Source organism: Pseudogymnoascus destructans, assembly GCF_001641265.1.
Source record: "Pseudogymnoascus destructans isolate 20631-21 unplaced genomic scaffold scaffold_72, whole genome shotgun sequence".
Lineage (NCBI taxonomy): Eukaryota > Fungi > Ascomycota > Leotiomycetes > Thelebolales > Thelebolaceae > Pseudogymnoascus > Pseudogymnoascus destructans.
In genome coordinates this window covers 1-16043 of record NW_020167588.1, presented here as the reverse complement: position 1 = coordinate 16043, position 16043 = coordinate 1, and the positions used below count along the sequence as shown (strand labels likewise).

At 45.2% G+C, this 16043-nt stretch overlaps 4 protein-coding genes across 4 annotated transcripts; 2 read left to right on the top strand and 2 right to left on the bottom strand.

Moving 5' to 3' along the window:
* VC83_09536 (uncharacterized protein) lies at window positions 1–711 on the bottom strand (the record flags this gene model as incomplete). The annotated part of the gene is made up of 3 exons (XM_024472949.1): window positions 1–192; window positions 261–437; window positions 576–711. The coding sequence occupies 3 exons, from the start codon at window positions 709–711 to the stop codon at window positions 83–85; spliced, it is 423 nt and encodes a 140-aa protein (XP_024319486.1). The 3' UTR covers window positions 1–82.
* Window positions 712–2107: 1396 nt separating this feature from the next.
* ANB1_2 (translation initiation factor eIF5A) lies at window positions 2108–3234 on the bottom strand (the record flags this gene model as incomplete). Its single annotated transcript, XM_024472948.1, has 4 exons — window positions 2108–2579; window positions 2632–2785; window positions 2837–3103; window positions 3217–3234. 4 exons carry the CDS (start codon window positions 3232–3234, stop codon window positions 2521–2523), a joined length of 498 nt encoding a protein of 165 aa, XP_024319488.1. The 3' UTR covers window positions 2108–2520.
* Window positions 3235–3499: 265 nt separating this feature from the next.
* VC83_09534 (uncharacterized protein) lies at window positions 3500–5751 on the top strand. The gene is made up of 3 exons (XM_024472947.1): window positions 3500–4079; window positions 4133–4530; window positions 4586–5751. Exons 1-3 carry the CDS (start codon window positions 3620–3622, stop codon window positions 5729–5731), a joined length of 2004 nt encoding a protein of 667 aa, XP_024319487.1. The 5' UTR covers window positions 3500–3619; the 3' UTR covers window positions 5732–5751.
* A 753-nt stretch (window positions 5752–6504) lies between these two features.
* On the top strand, window positions 6505–11246 carry VC83_09533 (uncharacterized protein; the record flags this gene model as incomplete). Its single annotated transcript, XM_024472946.1, has 4 exons — window positions 6505–7028; window positions 7155–8021; window positions 8088–8449; window positions 8500–11246. The coding sequence occupies exons 1-4, from the start codon at window positions 6631–6633 to the stop codon at window positions 11244–11246; spliced, it is 4374 nt and encodes a 1457-aa protein (XP_024319489.1). The 5' UTR covers window positions 6505–6630.
* Window positions 11247–16043: the final 4797 nt, after the last annotated feature.

The window sequence follows — 16043 nt, the reverse complement described above, 5'->3', positions numbered from 1 at the left end:
GCCACAAATTCCAACTCCAAATATCCGACGCCTTAATCCGGTAAACGGTCAGCCATACTATATCTAATTTCAGGGCCATTCCTCAATGCTCTACTTCTGGTCTTCCCTCTCTAGACGCTATATCATGCAATCTTTGTTCTAGCGAGTACACAGTTCTGATCAGAATATTCACAGTCGTGCCAGCGTTCTCAGCTACTCAATATTTGTTAGCATGTGATATGTGAAGAAAATACCCCCAAGGAGTGACAATAGATGCCTACCAGTCTTTGCCACAAACGCCCTTTCGTTTGCAGAAAGGTCGCCGTCCCTCTGCCACCGTTTATAGAAAGCGCCGGGCCTGTTGATCGTAGCAACGTACTGCTCGTCATTTGCAGATATAGGCTTTTGGACCTTTAACCTGCTTTGGACACGGCGCAGACGCTCAGACACGGGCGTTGCTATATTTGGTCCATTCCGCGTAGGTTTGGCGAATCCTCAATTGGAAATAGGTCGAGAATTTGCTGGGACACTACAAAATCAGCGAAGCTCTCTCCCGGATCCATATGGGGTCGGTGAGCTGCGTCTGGAAATCTTACCTTTACTATCCCGTTCACCTGACCAGGTTTGATGGTACCAGTTCAAATAGCGGTCCAACATATCGCCACTCATGTTGAACACATCGGCCTCTGTGACTTTAGCTTCCTGGCCTGGAGTGGCATCACCGCCGTCCATCGCCATGCCACTCCAGTCATCCAGTCAACCCTCAGTGCGCTCGGGTCTTTGAGACTCTCTGGAGTTCGTATCATATTGTCGAATGGTTGCAGGAGTTTGGTTGATATCACGACCAAAGCCGCAACTTGCAATTCAGGGTATTCGCTCAGTTTGTGCCGTGATAATGTGTTTGGGTATTGAAACCTTACTCCCAGAGCTTCAGCTAGGTGGCAACAAGACCCGTAAATTTCCACTTCCTTTTGGTAAGCAAGGTGTGTTAGTCATGCTGGATGACTGGAGCAACTTACAAGGCAGACAAAGGTCCTTCACAAACCGGAATATTTATCAGAGATGTGTTTAATGGCGGGAATAAGATGTTGAAATTGGTTGTGAAGTTAATCATTAGCTCCCCGATACATTGGTGCAAGCGGCCTCTCCTCAGAGATGATCTAGTCTCCAGAGCAGAGTAGTATTTGGGTGGTAGATGAGACTTCATATCAGCCGGGATATCTCGAATCTGGAATCAATTAGCACTTTTGTGCACGTGCAACGGCCGTCCAAAGAATATTAGATAACGCACCACTCGAAAGTAAGGGATTTCATGCTGTTCAGCCCATTTCTGGAGATCTCCCACTGAGACTGGTAGTCTCAAAAGTAATATTGCCATATAACATAGAGCCAAGCTCTCAATAAGCTTCGGCAAACCCCTTTCTCTTGCAATTTTCCGATGCCTCCTGCCCATTTCCATCCCAACACTATCATCTTCCCCTTCTGTCTCCCCTCGCTTGTTGAACTAAACCCAGACCCGTCTCTTGCATTCCTTTCGTCTTCTCCTATGCCCCTAATATTCCTTATCCTCACTGCCCATAAATCTCGAATAACGGTCTCAAGTTCAGGTGGCATTCCTCTCGCGGTTATGAGCCACATAGCCTGCCTCCTCAACACCACTTGCCAACATTGTGCATAAAGCTTAATGGCTTCGATTCCATCATAAACTATGCCAGTTGCTGCTGCCTCCTTTCGCCTTTTTCTTGTTTTTCTGCCCTCTGTGTTGAAGTCATCTTCATCTGCTGCAACCTGTGTAAAACCTTCCTGGACGTGCCCATGTGACTTGCAAACGCGTTTACCATCCTGGATATAGTAATACCGTGACCGACACCCAGTTGTAGTGCAAGTTTCGCCCTTTGAGAACTTGTGGAAGTCGATGCTCGAATCCATGATTGATGCCCCACTACGTAGGAAACATTTCAATACTATCGTGACTTTTAGCTCCAGTTCCCACGTGCCGAAATCACATGAACGGTCGCAACTTCCTTCCACGAATGAACTTTTTGTAACTAGGCAAAGATCTGGCAAATTATTGCATTATATACGAGCAGTGTGTTTGGCTACTTAAGGCTCGTAATATCTACATTGCTGCCACACAATTCCTACTCTTTTGACTCCAATTCAACGACACATACTCAAATAATTATGGCAGTTGGTCAGTCAATTTTAGTAGAGGGACTGTTATTTTATTTTTGGCTATCTACAACGATAACTATCATCGCGTTCGTTACAGTCACTGTTGCAAGCTTGGTAGTCGTAGTCGCGACGTGTTGCGACTCGCTAGCGACAGACTTCACTGACTGTAGAACCCGATAAATGTACCAGTAGAATAGGAAGGCAAAGCGATGCGAACAACCACCAAGTTGCCTTTACAACATGACGATCACAAAAATCTAGCCAGGCAGGTGCCTGACAGGCTAGTTATGCCAAGCCGATGAGGGGTAACGAGCCATGGTATGGAAGAAGGCTATTCCGTACAGGCCCAGAGATACATGTCTTGACTTAAACCTCCTTCGCATCGATACAAGCATTCTCGCCCATGGCGGAAATGATAATAACGACTAGATACTATGTTAGCGATGCGTTCTCTTGTCGTCCTGGTTTAAAACTTACCACCTGACTTCTCATCATCCTTGCTGCTCGATGATCTTTTGATGACTTCTTGTCTCTTATCATCGCCAGCAATGGGCTCTGGCATCTTGATATCATCTCTGGTGTTTCCGGTAGCCTCATCGTACAGGTTAAGGAAACCATCATCGAGAGTGAGCTATATAGTATTAGCGTTTGGACCTGCATTTTGCGGTTGGTTGTGTCTTACGAAGGCGTATTCCTTGCGCGTAACGTTGGGGACATCCATGTTGTGGGTGGATGGGGAAAGATCCTCCAACTTCTTCTTGGTGAAGATGTCTTCAGCGATGAGATGAACCTTGGCGTGTCCATGCTTTCCGGTCTTGGAGGTCGACATGTCGATGATCTTGCAAGGACGGTTCTTGATGAGAACATGTCCACCCTTCCTCAAGGCAGAACACTGCATGGGGTAGGTCAAAGACGCACCCGCATCGGCAGAGTCGATGGTGTAATCTTGCTGTAAAAAAGTTAGTATTGATGATGGGCGCAAGTTCCACCGATTGTCATATAGATTGAAAGCACTAGACTGATGGCGGGGGAAGTGCGGGGGTTTCTTGGAAAACTGCTTACAGAGTCGGCGTCCGCCATTTTGGCTGCAATGCAAAGTGAAAATGGGAGTTGTTAGATTGTCGCGAGTCTGGAATATGCTCCAGGAGAGAATTTGAGACGAATAGAGGGGCGAGGCGTAGTGGGAGTAGAAATAGAAAACCGACTTGGTGGTGAGTTGTGGGATCTAACGAGTTTAGACCCGCACTAGTTCGCCAATTTCTTTAGGTAAGCTGATGAACAATAAGATGGAACCGTTTCGGCTGGGTGTGACCATGCGGCCATTGGAACACGCCATGAGGAACGCCGACAGGAGTTATCGGCGAGACACGTACGTGTAGACTACATTTTGGCTCTTCAACATTTAGTCATTCAGTGATTGAAAGAACGAAGAGGTCTTTGTTGATGCCTCCGAAGAGTCACTGAGATGTGGCTCGACAGGCTGTCTGGGACTTCCACTCCAGCACTTCGTCCCAACGCGTCCTCTACTCCCCAATCGCGATCGTACTCTCCCGTCCCAAGAAAAACGAGCCGCCTTCTGCCCCAAACTGGGCCTCAACGTCCAAATTTTTCTCCACGGTCTTCGTCTTTGTCTGCCGTTTCCAATGATTCTACAACGTCATTGCTAGGGAATTCTCGGAAACCCACGGACAGCTCCAGTTCGAATTTGAGAAACATAACTCTCACTTACTCAGATCCAATACAGGTCCTTGACAAGCTTCTGAACATTGACCTGGGAAACTTGCCGGTCGCTGATAAGGATGAAATATGGGACAATGATGAATTACTGGGCAATGTTGACTTCACTGGGTTGGCACTGCATGAATTCGTTCAAGAAGACGACGTGAACACGGTCCAAGTGTCAGAGGCACCGGCGGCTGCAAGATGTTAGTGTTTTGCAATTGACATATGGATTTCCATGCTGACCAAGTAAACACAGATGAGATCGATAAAGCTAGATTCGAAGACCTCCATCAATCTATCCGCGCTTGCAACGACATTCTTAATTCGGTTGAACTAAACTTGACAAGCTTTCAAAATGATCTGGGTGACGTTTCTGCGGAGATTGAAACATTGCGAGCAAGATCAACGACACTAAGCTCCAGGATTGAAAACCGGAAGGTTGTAGAACTTGGATTAACACCAGTTGTTGAAGATATCACTGTTTCGCAAACCATTGTGAAAACGATATCAGAAGGCGACATTGATGAGTCGTGGATTGTTGCCCTGAATGTGGTTGGAAAGTGGTCAAAGGCATTAAACGCCAAGGCAATTGAGGCACACAATATAAAGAGCATTACTGATTTAAAGCCCTTGCGTGACCAGCTTGTTAATATTGTGAGTAAATCAAATCGTCATTTTATGTGAGCTCTATGTTGATCCCGGGACATAGGCCATCGAAAGGATCCGGGACTTCCTAGTCGCCCAGATTAAGGCTCTACGATCACCGAATATAAACGCTCAGGTCGTTCAGCAACGTCACTTCATTCGATACAAAGATCTGTTTTCATTTCTATGGAATCATCATCAGACCTTAGCCGAAGAGATTGGACAGGCTTACATGAACACCATGAGATGGTACTATTTAAATCATTTTACTCGATATGAGAGGGCGCTCTCAAAAGTTAAAATACATGCAATAGACAAGCATGATGTTCTTGGGAATGATGACAGTCCACGCAAGAGCACGCTGCTTACCACGTCAAAGGCAACTGGGCCGCCGCATGATGCCTTCAGCCTGGGACGACGCAACGACATCCTCACGACATCAAACCAATCGGCTTTACCTAGCCATTTAGCAGAAGACACGGCGACTCATTACCTCGAGTTCCCATTTCGCAACTTCAACCTGGCTCTCATTGACAACGTTTGCGCCGAGTACTCGTTTCTCACCACTTTTTTCTCGCCCTCTCTTTCATTCCATACCATAGCGCGCTACTTCAACTATATCTTCTCGCCCACATTTGAACTTGGTCACACTTTGACGAAGAGCCTTGTTTCTGAGACTTTTGACTCGTTCGGCCTGTTACTGTGTGTGAGACTGAATCAAAAATTCAACTTCAAATTACAGAGGCATAAGATACCTGTTGGAGACAGCTACATCAATGGAACGAATATGCTTCTATGGCCACGCTTCCAGGTCATCATGGACTTGCACTGCGAGTCGGTTCGGAAACTAACGGCTAACTTGCCCACGGCACCGCCAACGTCGAAAGCCGAGCTGGCCAAGCAGTCTGCTGCGCCTTCTTCCATGGCACAACGTTTCGGGCAACTCATCCAAGGAATATTGGAGCTGAGCAAGGAAACTGGAGATGACGAACCTGTAAGCACAAGCTTGGCAAGGCTTCGAAGTGCTCTGGAAGCATTTTTAGCCCGAGTGGCGAAAACTATTGAAGGGGAAAGAAAACGCGAGAGGTTTTTAGAAAATAGCTTCTCTCTGATTTTGACAATTATTGGAGATGCACAGGGTAAGCTGGCTACTGAGCAAATATCTCAGATCCAGGCAATGATGACTACTGCATCGCAAGATACCAAATGAGAATATATTTTATTTTCCCATAACTGTGATATTTCACGTTCAAATATAGTTGAAGTGAGACAATTAAATTATTGTTAGTCGGCCTTCTACGGCTCTTTTTGTTTTTTTGGAATTCACCAGCTTACGGTGATTCGTACACAACAATAATGCGCAGATACGTTGAGTCTAGACAATTCAATCCTGAATAGCAGCGCCCGACGAGTACTAGACTGGGGTACTTGATGCCTGACCACAATGTGGAGGGGGTCATCGGCCCCGTTTATCTGTGGCAATGCCTCGGCGGCAACAAGAGCCAGTAACTCATCACGATGATGAGAATCACGAAACAGGTAAGTTATTAAAAGGTTTCGTTAGTCTACTATTTACGTTTGCTAGATCTACTTTTTGCTAAGCGCTTGGCAATAACTAGGTAGCTTACTCGAATCGCTTCTGGACGAGCTCTTCGTAGTAGATATCCGACTAAAATTATGAGTACTCGAGGAACTCGTCGAAAAAACTACTCGGGCAACACTAAGAACAAACATTGCAACGTCTATATTTGCTTTCCAACCCTTCTAGACCAATGTCGCCCCTGTCGAGTTTCACAATATGCGTGTCGGTTGGGGCGCACGCTGCATGGTGCATGAGGCTGGGTATAGGTCGGCGCCTACGAAGCGCCGAATGACTTCAATCGAGGACACACAAGGCTCAAGGCAACAACGATGATTGTACTTACTCAGAGCTTGCAGATGCCTGTAAAAATTTCCTGGAGAAATAAATATTTCTCCTAAATATGTCTCTCGAAAACCCGAATACTTACGACGACGCTGGCAGCAGATAACAATCGCTACTGGAAGGGACGGCTCCATTCGAATCGTCCACCTAGTAGGCTTCTTGTTTCTCCACAGGGCTCCAATTTTATGATAATAATGGATGCTGTTGGCGCTATTGGCAGTATTGTCCAGATACTGGATGCAACGGCCAAGTTGATCGATTATCTGAAAGATGTTCGCGCCGCAGAGAAGCAGATCTTAAGTTTCCAGGCCGAGATTGAAGTTATTCGCTACATTTTATGTGCTCTCAACACATCGGTCGACGAAAATCCGAAGATATTTCATGTAACATTAACAGTCATTGGTGCGGAAGACGGAATCCTTTACGAATTTAACTCGTTCCTCGTCAGCTTCAAAGGGAAATTAGTGGCGAAACCAGGAAGGAAATTATTATGGCCTTTCGACAAATCCCGCATAAAACAGGACCTTGAAAAGATACAAAGATACAAGACCATTCTTATTTGTGCTCTTCTAAATGATTCCATGTTCGTATGCCATTTCTTCTTCGAGCATGCCGGCTCATCAATCATTACATTGGCGCTTCTCATTTCTAGTCGCTGAAACCACACGATTATAAAAACGGGAACTAGCTGATATAAAACCTTATTTAGACTATTAACGAAGGAAATTAAAGACGGGGTCGACATAATTAAACACGGTGTTGAAGAGATTACCCACAGTGTTGATAGCATATCAACAGCACTCGAACAACAAAAAAAGCATGATGTTCTCGAGTGGCTATCTCCATCGCGGCGCATTGACTTTTCTCAACAACAAGCAGCACTTACAGCTAAAAGGGCCAAAAACACTGGACGATGGCTAATAGAGTCCGAGCCGTTCAGGCTGTGGCTAGATGGAAAACAAGACTCGATAATTCTGAAGGGCGGCGGCGGCATGGGCAAGACAATGCTGGCGAGCACGGCCATCGAGTATCTCACAAGACTCACTGCAATCAGGCCAGAGAGAAGTGCAGTAGCATATGTATTTGGAAACTGGGCTCACGCTGATAAATTTAACGCCCAAAACTTACTTGCGAGTCTGCTGAAACAGCTTCTTTCAGTGAAGGGTATCAAACTGCCAGAGACGTTAGAGGAGCTGCACTCCTCTAAAAACTATCCTACTTACTCTCAGCTATGTCGCCTGCTTCAATTGGAAGCTGGAAGATTCTCAAAGACTTTTATTGTTATCGATGCACTCAATGAACTTGACGAAGAGACTCAGGATAAGTTACTGAAGATTCTCAGTGAGTTGCAAACCAGCTTTGCAATAAAGTTGATGGTAACGTCTCGGGATCCGTATCGAATTTTGCAGTATATCGCATCGGCCACGCAGCTTGATACTCGAGCAACTAAAGAAGACCTTAACCTGTGGATGGACGAAAGTCTGAGAGCGTTACCACCTGGCTGTTTTGTTGCCAAGTCGCCGCTTGAAACCCACCAAAAAATTAAGGGCACACTAGCGCAGGCTGCCGACGGCATGTGAGTTTAATGCCACCTCTTGCGGGAAACTACAGACTGGGCATGGAAGCTTATCAATTCAATCAGGTTCCTTTTGGCAAAACTCAGTATGAGTGCTATTTCGAAGGTTTCGAACCGCAAAAAGCTTAATCAGGCTTTAGAGTCTATAGCAAGCGGTGGCTATTCGTTGGATGATGGATACAATGATACAATGAAACGCCTGAAGGCTCAATCCAGCGGAATGCTGACCGATTCGATCATATTACTATCTTTCGTAACCCATGCTTCTAGGGAACTCACAGTCTCAGAGCTAGAGCACGCACTAGCAATTGAAGTCAACGAGTCATCCTTCGACACAGACAATATTTCAGACTTGAGAGAAGCTATTGATTCATGTAGTGGACTTCTTGAGATTGACCCCGAGGATCAAAAGGTCATGCTGGTCCACCGTAAGTTTATCTCTCTGCAGTTGCCTATGTTATATGCTGACGATTAGAAGACACCGCCAAGGAGTATTTTGATCGTACAAAAGAAACGCATTTCCCTGATGCAAGCGCAATGATTACCGAGAGATGCCTCGCATATCTTTCTGACAGTAATCTAACGGATTCATGTCAATCTTATGAAAGCTACAATTTGAGAGTAGCGTCCTTCCCGTTTTTAGAGTACGCTGCACAAAATTGGGGATTTCATGCTTCCCAGGGAGAAGTTCAGAGGACTCTAAGTGCAAATATTTTAGCCTTTCTACGCAAGACATCTAATGTCGCGTGTTCTGCCCAGGCACTGCTTCAGTCTCCGGACCACTGGTGGTATGTTCATGGATCAATTGAGCCACAGATGTCCCAGGATATCTCAGGACTTCACATCTGTGCATGGTTTGGACTTCTTCTTACAGCAACTCAACTCATCGAAGAGGAAGTAGATGTGAATATTACCGACCATAATCAAAGGGGTCCCTTGTGGTATGCTGTTTACAACAGGAAGAAAGAAGCTGTCACATTGTTGCTGAAAAACGGGGCAGAAACTTCAACTGAAGGCCCTCTGTTGCCAGTTTTTGAAGAATGTGTCAGGAGCAGTGACCCAGAGATTGTCGAAATTCTGGGCGGCTTCCAGAATTACAGCGCTGATTGCTGCGGCGACATGTTGAAGCTAGCAGCCCAAAATCCTCACTGTGGTGCCGACATGGCGGAGCTGGTGCTCAATTCATACCCCAGCGTTCCAATAGAGGAAATATATGAAGGGTTCATACTATCAAGTGCGTCCAACCACTTGTGTGGCAAATCCATTTTAAGCATGCTCATCAACCGTGGGTGGAAGATTCCTGTTGATCTGAACATAATCAGGGTCTTATCAGAAAATATGTCATCCGGAGCAGATATTCTTAAATGTTTATTATCTCAGGGTGATATCGATCCCGATCCTTCTATTTTTGAGGTTGCGGCTTGTGGGTTGGCAAGCGATGTTATGGAAGCACTCCTGGATTATCAACCGGAATTTCAATTTAATGTGGATATACTCCCACTCACGGCGCGGGGTAATGAGGAGATGTTCCTCACGGTCCTCAGGCGCCATCCACATTTCGAAGTTACGCAACAAATGCTGGATAGGCTGGTTCAAAATACTGCTCTAGGATCGGCAGCAATGGAAGCGCTTCTCGAACATGCACCGCCAGGGACTCTGAAAATCGACGACGGTATCGTCATGTCCGCTCTTAAAGCTACATACAATGGATCTCATCTTATACCATGGCTTCTAAGCCACTATGAAAATCCCCAGGAAAAAATCTCGGAGAAGATATTGGTAGCGGCGGTGGGAGGCAACGATGCTATCAGAATTCTCAGTATTATCAAGTCATTCGAACCAACATTCAGGGTGACCTCTAGGATGCTCTTAGTTGCTGTATCAGGTCTCGGGACATATACTACATCAAGAAGCGAGGTGCTTCAGTGGCTATTGCAGCATGATCCAACTTGCAGGATTGACGAAGTTTCCATGGTTGAGTTCCTCAAGCCCGGTAACAGCATTTCATTTGACATGCTACTATCTTATCAGCCGCAACGGCTCACATGTCCCCTGGTTTTTGCCTGTGCCAGGTCCGTAGAGGCCTTGGAATTGCTCATACGCCAAGGAGAGGATATTTCCGATCCAGATATTATCGACGCCATGACAGAAGCTGTTCTGAGGACGGGTCGTGATGAGGACTGGATTTCCAAAATGCTAGGCCATATTCAAAAGCAACGCCTGCGCATTACATCCGCTTCATTAAAAGCTGCGGCTGCGAATAAGAACACGTCTGGTGCTATAAAGTGGGTCTTAGACTACGATTCCACTTTAGAAATACCTTCTGAACTCTTCGAAGAGGTAGCATGGACGCCTGCTAGTGCTCCAAAGTTGGAACTCTTAGAAAAGAGGAATAGAGGAGTTGAAATGACGGAACGATTGTTTATAGCATCAGCAAAGTCTAAGGATGTAAGAACTCTTCGATGGGCGCTAGACCGATCTGATGTTGTGCATATTACACCTCGAGCCCTGGAATATGCAGCAGGCGTGTATTCCTACAAAACGGACAATGTTACCCGTATGAAATTGATCACAACCAAGAACCCATCAATTACTATTACAGAGGAAACATTGAGGCGGACATGCCAGATTGCATCGAGGGATATTAAGCCCCTAGAATGGTTATTGGCCGAGTATCCTCAGCTGTCTCTCACAGAAATTCCAATGGCTGCTCTCCTTCGGGGCGGACAATCTTCAGCAGTTGTGAAGACCATCAAGGAGCACCTCCCGAAACTAAACATTACGCAGACCCTGTTGACTGCAGCTGCTAAAAATGAGTTTACGGAAAAGGCCTTGGAGTTGATATTAACTTTCGACATCGGGGGATTACTCTCGGAATCGATTCTTACAACTATAGCAGGATCCAAGCATGCGGCATCAAAATTTAAAGTTCTCCTCAGGCTGCATTCAGCCTCTGTGAGCGTATCAGATATTGTACTTCGAGCTGCGTCTGAGACTCCCCATGGATCAGGTGCACTGCAATGGCTGGTCTGGTTCTCAGAACCCAGAAAGCCGAACCATACGCCTGTTTTGCCGTATGACGCAATGGTATGGTATCTTAATCGAGATCCATCACCTACCATTACGCAGAAGATGCTTGTGGCAGTGGCACACCAACCGTGGGGTGGAGATGTGCTAGCCCTGCTTCTCAAGCGCAACCCATATTTATCATTTCCAAGGAGTTGATGGAAGCAGTTTGCTACAACTGGGAGTTTGGAGAACACCAATGCAGGCTCCTACTCAGCCACCATAAGCACACCAGGGTCTCGGAGGATATCCGCTCTGCGGTCTTGAAATGGGCGAGCGGTACGACGTCCAGTATATATAAACTTATCAGGGAGCATAACGACGACATTGATTTTCGGTAACCCCTGAAATACTGCCCGTGGATATCTGACACGCATCTCTCAACGATATTTTGGATACAATGGACTACGAACTGCTCATTTCACAGAGGGTGCCAGCGACCTGAGTCTCCATCGTCTCTATCCCAGCCAATTCACGAAACGAAACAAACCCTACGATCTGCTAATGATATATGATACGACATGATATGACAAATATTTACTGCTATTTATTCTCGATTTGTTCTCGATTTTTCACCGCGATTACCATCACTCCCTGCAACTATTTTGAGTTGGCCGTCACACTGTTTGGTGTGCTTGTAGCTAGTTTAGATGTATTTTTTGTAGTTTTATTGATAACGTAACGTATGGGGTAGTCGGACATATGGGGTAGTCGGACAAAAAGTTTATTCTACTCTAGTTGACCGAGTCCTACGTGCCACACACTCCTCCAATTCCAATTCTGGGTCGCTTGAATCGTTCTCTACCTCTTCCTCTTCAACTTCCTCGTCTACTTCTTCAATTGGCCGTTTGCGTGGCCTTCCACGTGGTCTTTTCTCGGTTGACTTCAACTCTGCCTCCCGGACAATTTTCAACACTTCCTCGGTACTGAATACAAATTCGCCTTGCAACTTAATTCTCTTGCCCGTAGTTCTTTTCTTTCGTGTCTCAAGTATCTCTTTGTACTCTTTCACCTCCTTCCGAAGGATGCTGAGTTCAGCATTCTGACTTTCAACCAGCCTAGTCATTCTCTTGGCATAGCGTCGAGTTGGTGAAGCAGGAGAGTCACAAGTTGCCATACTTGAATTAAATACTAAATTTGCATGCCTTAGTTCAGTTCCATCTGGAGGAGAACTTCGGAGTATTGAGAGATCCAGAGTAGTGATATTGGTTGAGTTTTGAGGAGTGCGAGGTGGTTCGGTTGGTGGAAGTGGAAGGTTAGCCAGAACTCTTTCTGGGAGAAAGGGTATTAAACCTGCTGCCCTCCACCCACTTCTAATATTTTGAGGTATAAGACCCTTCTATAGAATACACCGGAAGATTTCAACCCAGTGGGAGCGCTGGATTCGCTTTATTCCTGCTCGAGTATACCGATCTACTTCCTGAGCATGAAATCACTTAAGAGGTCCATACACCCCAATATCAAGTGGTTGGAGTAGATGAGAGCAATGAGGCGGTAGAATAAGAAGGTCGATGTCATTCTCAATGCACAGTGCAATCATATCGCCAGTAATGTGACTAGAATGGCCATCCATAATCAACATTCGCAGGTGATTTCCAGACTTTTTGCATGACTCAGGCTCAAATACATTCCGCAACCACTCAAATCTATGACTGTTTGAAGTCCAGCCACTATTACTTGTTGAGAAGTGCCACCGTCTGCATCAATGCATTCAAGTACAGTTATCCACTCCTGCTTCCCAGCTGTGACCTTCCAATTGGATTTCAAGGTAGAATCAACAATTATTCGCGTGGATTGAGTCTCTCCAACTGCAAAACCTGTCTCATCCATATTATAGATGTTGCATGGCTTGTACTTTCGCTCTTCAATTCGTGCTTTAAACGCGTCAAACCAAGCTGAAATCTTTATAGGAGTGGCTTCTTTATGTCGTGCAGACTCTAGTTGTCTTGAGTAGACCCCTTTAAAGTTTGGATGTCGTTTTAAGAATCTATAGATCCATTCATGGCCTATGGGGGTAGGATTGTGTCATACTGACATTCGTTGCACTCAGTTTGCTATCAAACTCAAGAGCAAACTTAGAAATCTCCTCCTCAAACCTACAAGTCACCATACATATCTTGGCTTATCACACCAACAACAGAAGCAATACTACTCAACGATTGCTGCAAACTCTTCTACTACATCTGTTTATGCTACATACATCACGGCATATCATTTGGACACTCATTGAACAAGTTATTAAGAAAATCTCCTCCTTAAGGGGGTGGGCCAATACTACCACATGGCATATCTCTACCAACTAGAGGCCTAGGAACATGAACGATAGCTCTAGAAGCTTCTACAACCCTCTATGATTCATTACACGTCATCGCTCCTTAGTTACCCACAAGATTGGTTAAGTTATGACATAATTTGTCTATAGGTACTCTGACCTTGGACCTCCTTTTCACTTCCTATAGGCTAGGAACCCAAGAGATGGTTCTATGGGATTCTCTTACGTTCACTACATGATTAGCAAGCTAGTTGTGGGTCGCACTTGATTTCTAATACATTTACCAAGCCTGGTTAGTCATGGAAAGTCATGGAAAATAAGAGAACTACACTCCTTTGGCATAAATAGGATTGCCCTTTCCTTAAGAAAGGGCAAGCAGGCAATACAGTAAATCGACTAGCACATACTTCCACGTCTTTTCCAAGCTTCCAAGCATTGATCTTGTTATTCTCTGTTTTTGAAAAGTCAGTGAGGTGCTAACCTCTGACTTACCCCTGAGTTCTCAGACTCAACATTTGTTGCAACTTGTCTAAACCACTTCACCACATCATACACCTGATTGCTGCGTTGTGGAATAGTCTAAGCTACAACCCTTTGGCTCTGTTTCCTAAGACAGTGTGTTGTCTTAGTAATTCATCCTTCCTTGGGTGGCTAGATTCTCATATCTGGTGCACCCACCATTACACCTTGCCTGCTTCAAGCTTCAACTATTTCTATAGCAGCACTTCGATACTACAATGGAGGACGACCAAGCTCCTACAACTACTGCTGAACAGCAGATGCAACAACTGTTTGCCTTTATACAAACTATAGCAAACAAACTTGAGAATTTGGAAAACACCTTTCAAGCCAACACTTCAGCAACACAATCTTCAACTCAGACACATCATACAGAGCTTCCCACAGCTCCTCTGGCTATTTCGAGTACCCCAGGTGCACTTCCTAAAGTGCAAACACCAGATTTATACCATGGAGACAGGAGGAAGTTGAAGGGATTCCTTATGCAACTGGACATCTACTTCACCCTCAGGCCTCATCAGTCACCTCAGACATTCAGAAGATCTATTTCGCTGCCAGCTACCTCCGTGGATCTGCATTCAACTTCTTTGAGCCATATCTTAGAAGACTTAGTGGCAACAACCAAAATACCACTACACCTTTGATTACCTCTTATGACCAGTTTCAAGAGGAACTTACCAGGACCTTTGGAGACATCAACGAAACTGCTACAGCAGAAAGAGAGCTACAGAAGCTATGTCAAAAGACCTCTGCTGCTCAGTATACAACAGAATTTAGGAGAATCACTTCTCACTTGACTTGGAATGAAGAAGCCTTAGTCTTCACTTACTACAAGGGCTCAAGAGCTCTATTAAGGATGAACTCAGCAAAGAAGAACGCCCTACAACACTTCAAACGCTTATAGAGAAAGCTGTCAGACTTGATGATAGGCTTTTTGAAAGAAGAAAGGAGAAGAACCAAGACTGGCATCCAACAAGAAATTTCAACAATTACACCTCTACACCAACTGCTAAGGACTCAGCACCTGAACCTATGGACTTAGACGCCTCTATAAGAGATCTACAGCAAATCCAGCACCTCAGCCTACAGGATACCCTCAAAACTGAAAAGGGGTAAACTTACCCTCAAGAAAGAAAACACAGAATGGACAACAACCTTTGTTTATACTGTGGCAAAGGGGGACACAGAATTCAGGGAGTGCTATTCAGCAGGGGGAGTGCTGATTCAAAACATATAGCAGCCTCAGACACAGTCACAACTGCTATTCCTGAAAAACTTGAAAATCCCTAGCAGGCACAACTCAACTGAGACTATAACTTCTCCCTAGACAACAAAGATGTGTCGATGGTGCTTTCTCAGAGTCTCACACACCTGTTAATCCCTATTCAACTCCATTTCAAACAACAGGTGTTGTCTACAAGGCTATGATAGACTCAGGGCAACAGGCAACTTTATATCTCAAGACCTCATCTTGACACACCAGTTACCTACAATTCCCAAACGCACTCCAGAGTTGCTCCGAGTCATTGATGGAACTCCTATCAGTTCAGGTTCCATTACCTGCAACACCCCAGTACTCAAACTTGAGATTCCCCTAGGAAAATCAACATTTTCAGACACCATCTCTTTAGATGTTATACCAATGAAGTACCCAGTCATCCTAGGTCTTCCATGGCTTCAAAGGCATGATCCAACTATCAATTGGAAGCATTTATCGCTGGGTTTAGCTCAAATCCTGAGCTCAATACTGGAAAAACCCTTCAAGCCTCAGTTACCCCTATTCAGGTCCAAGACTCAAACTTGTCCCAGATCAAGGATTTTGACCAAACTATGGACGATATATATCTCTGATATGGGTTAAACCTTTCCAACCTGTCCTGGAGATAGCAGCTACTTCAGATTTGGAGAAATCATCTCAGGAGGTCATTTTTGCCCTTTAGCATACCAAGATACCAACATCTTTTTGACAAGGCAAAGGCATCAATTCTGCCAAGCACCAGCCTTATGACCATGAGATACCACTCGCAGAAGGCTCAATGCCTCCCTACGGCCCTATCTACTCTCTATCTGAATTAGAGCTGAAAACTCTCAGAGAATACCTAGATGAGAACCTTAGTTCTGGCTTTATCAGAACTTCTTCCTCACCAGCAGGAGCTCCCATTCTC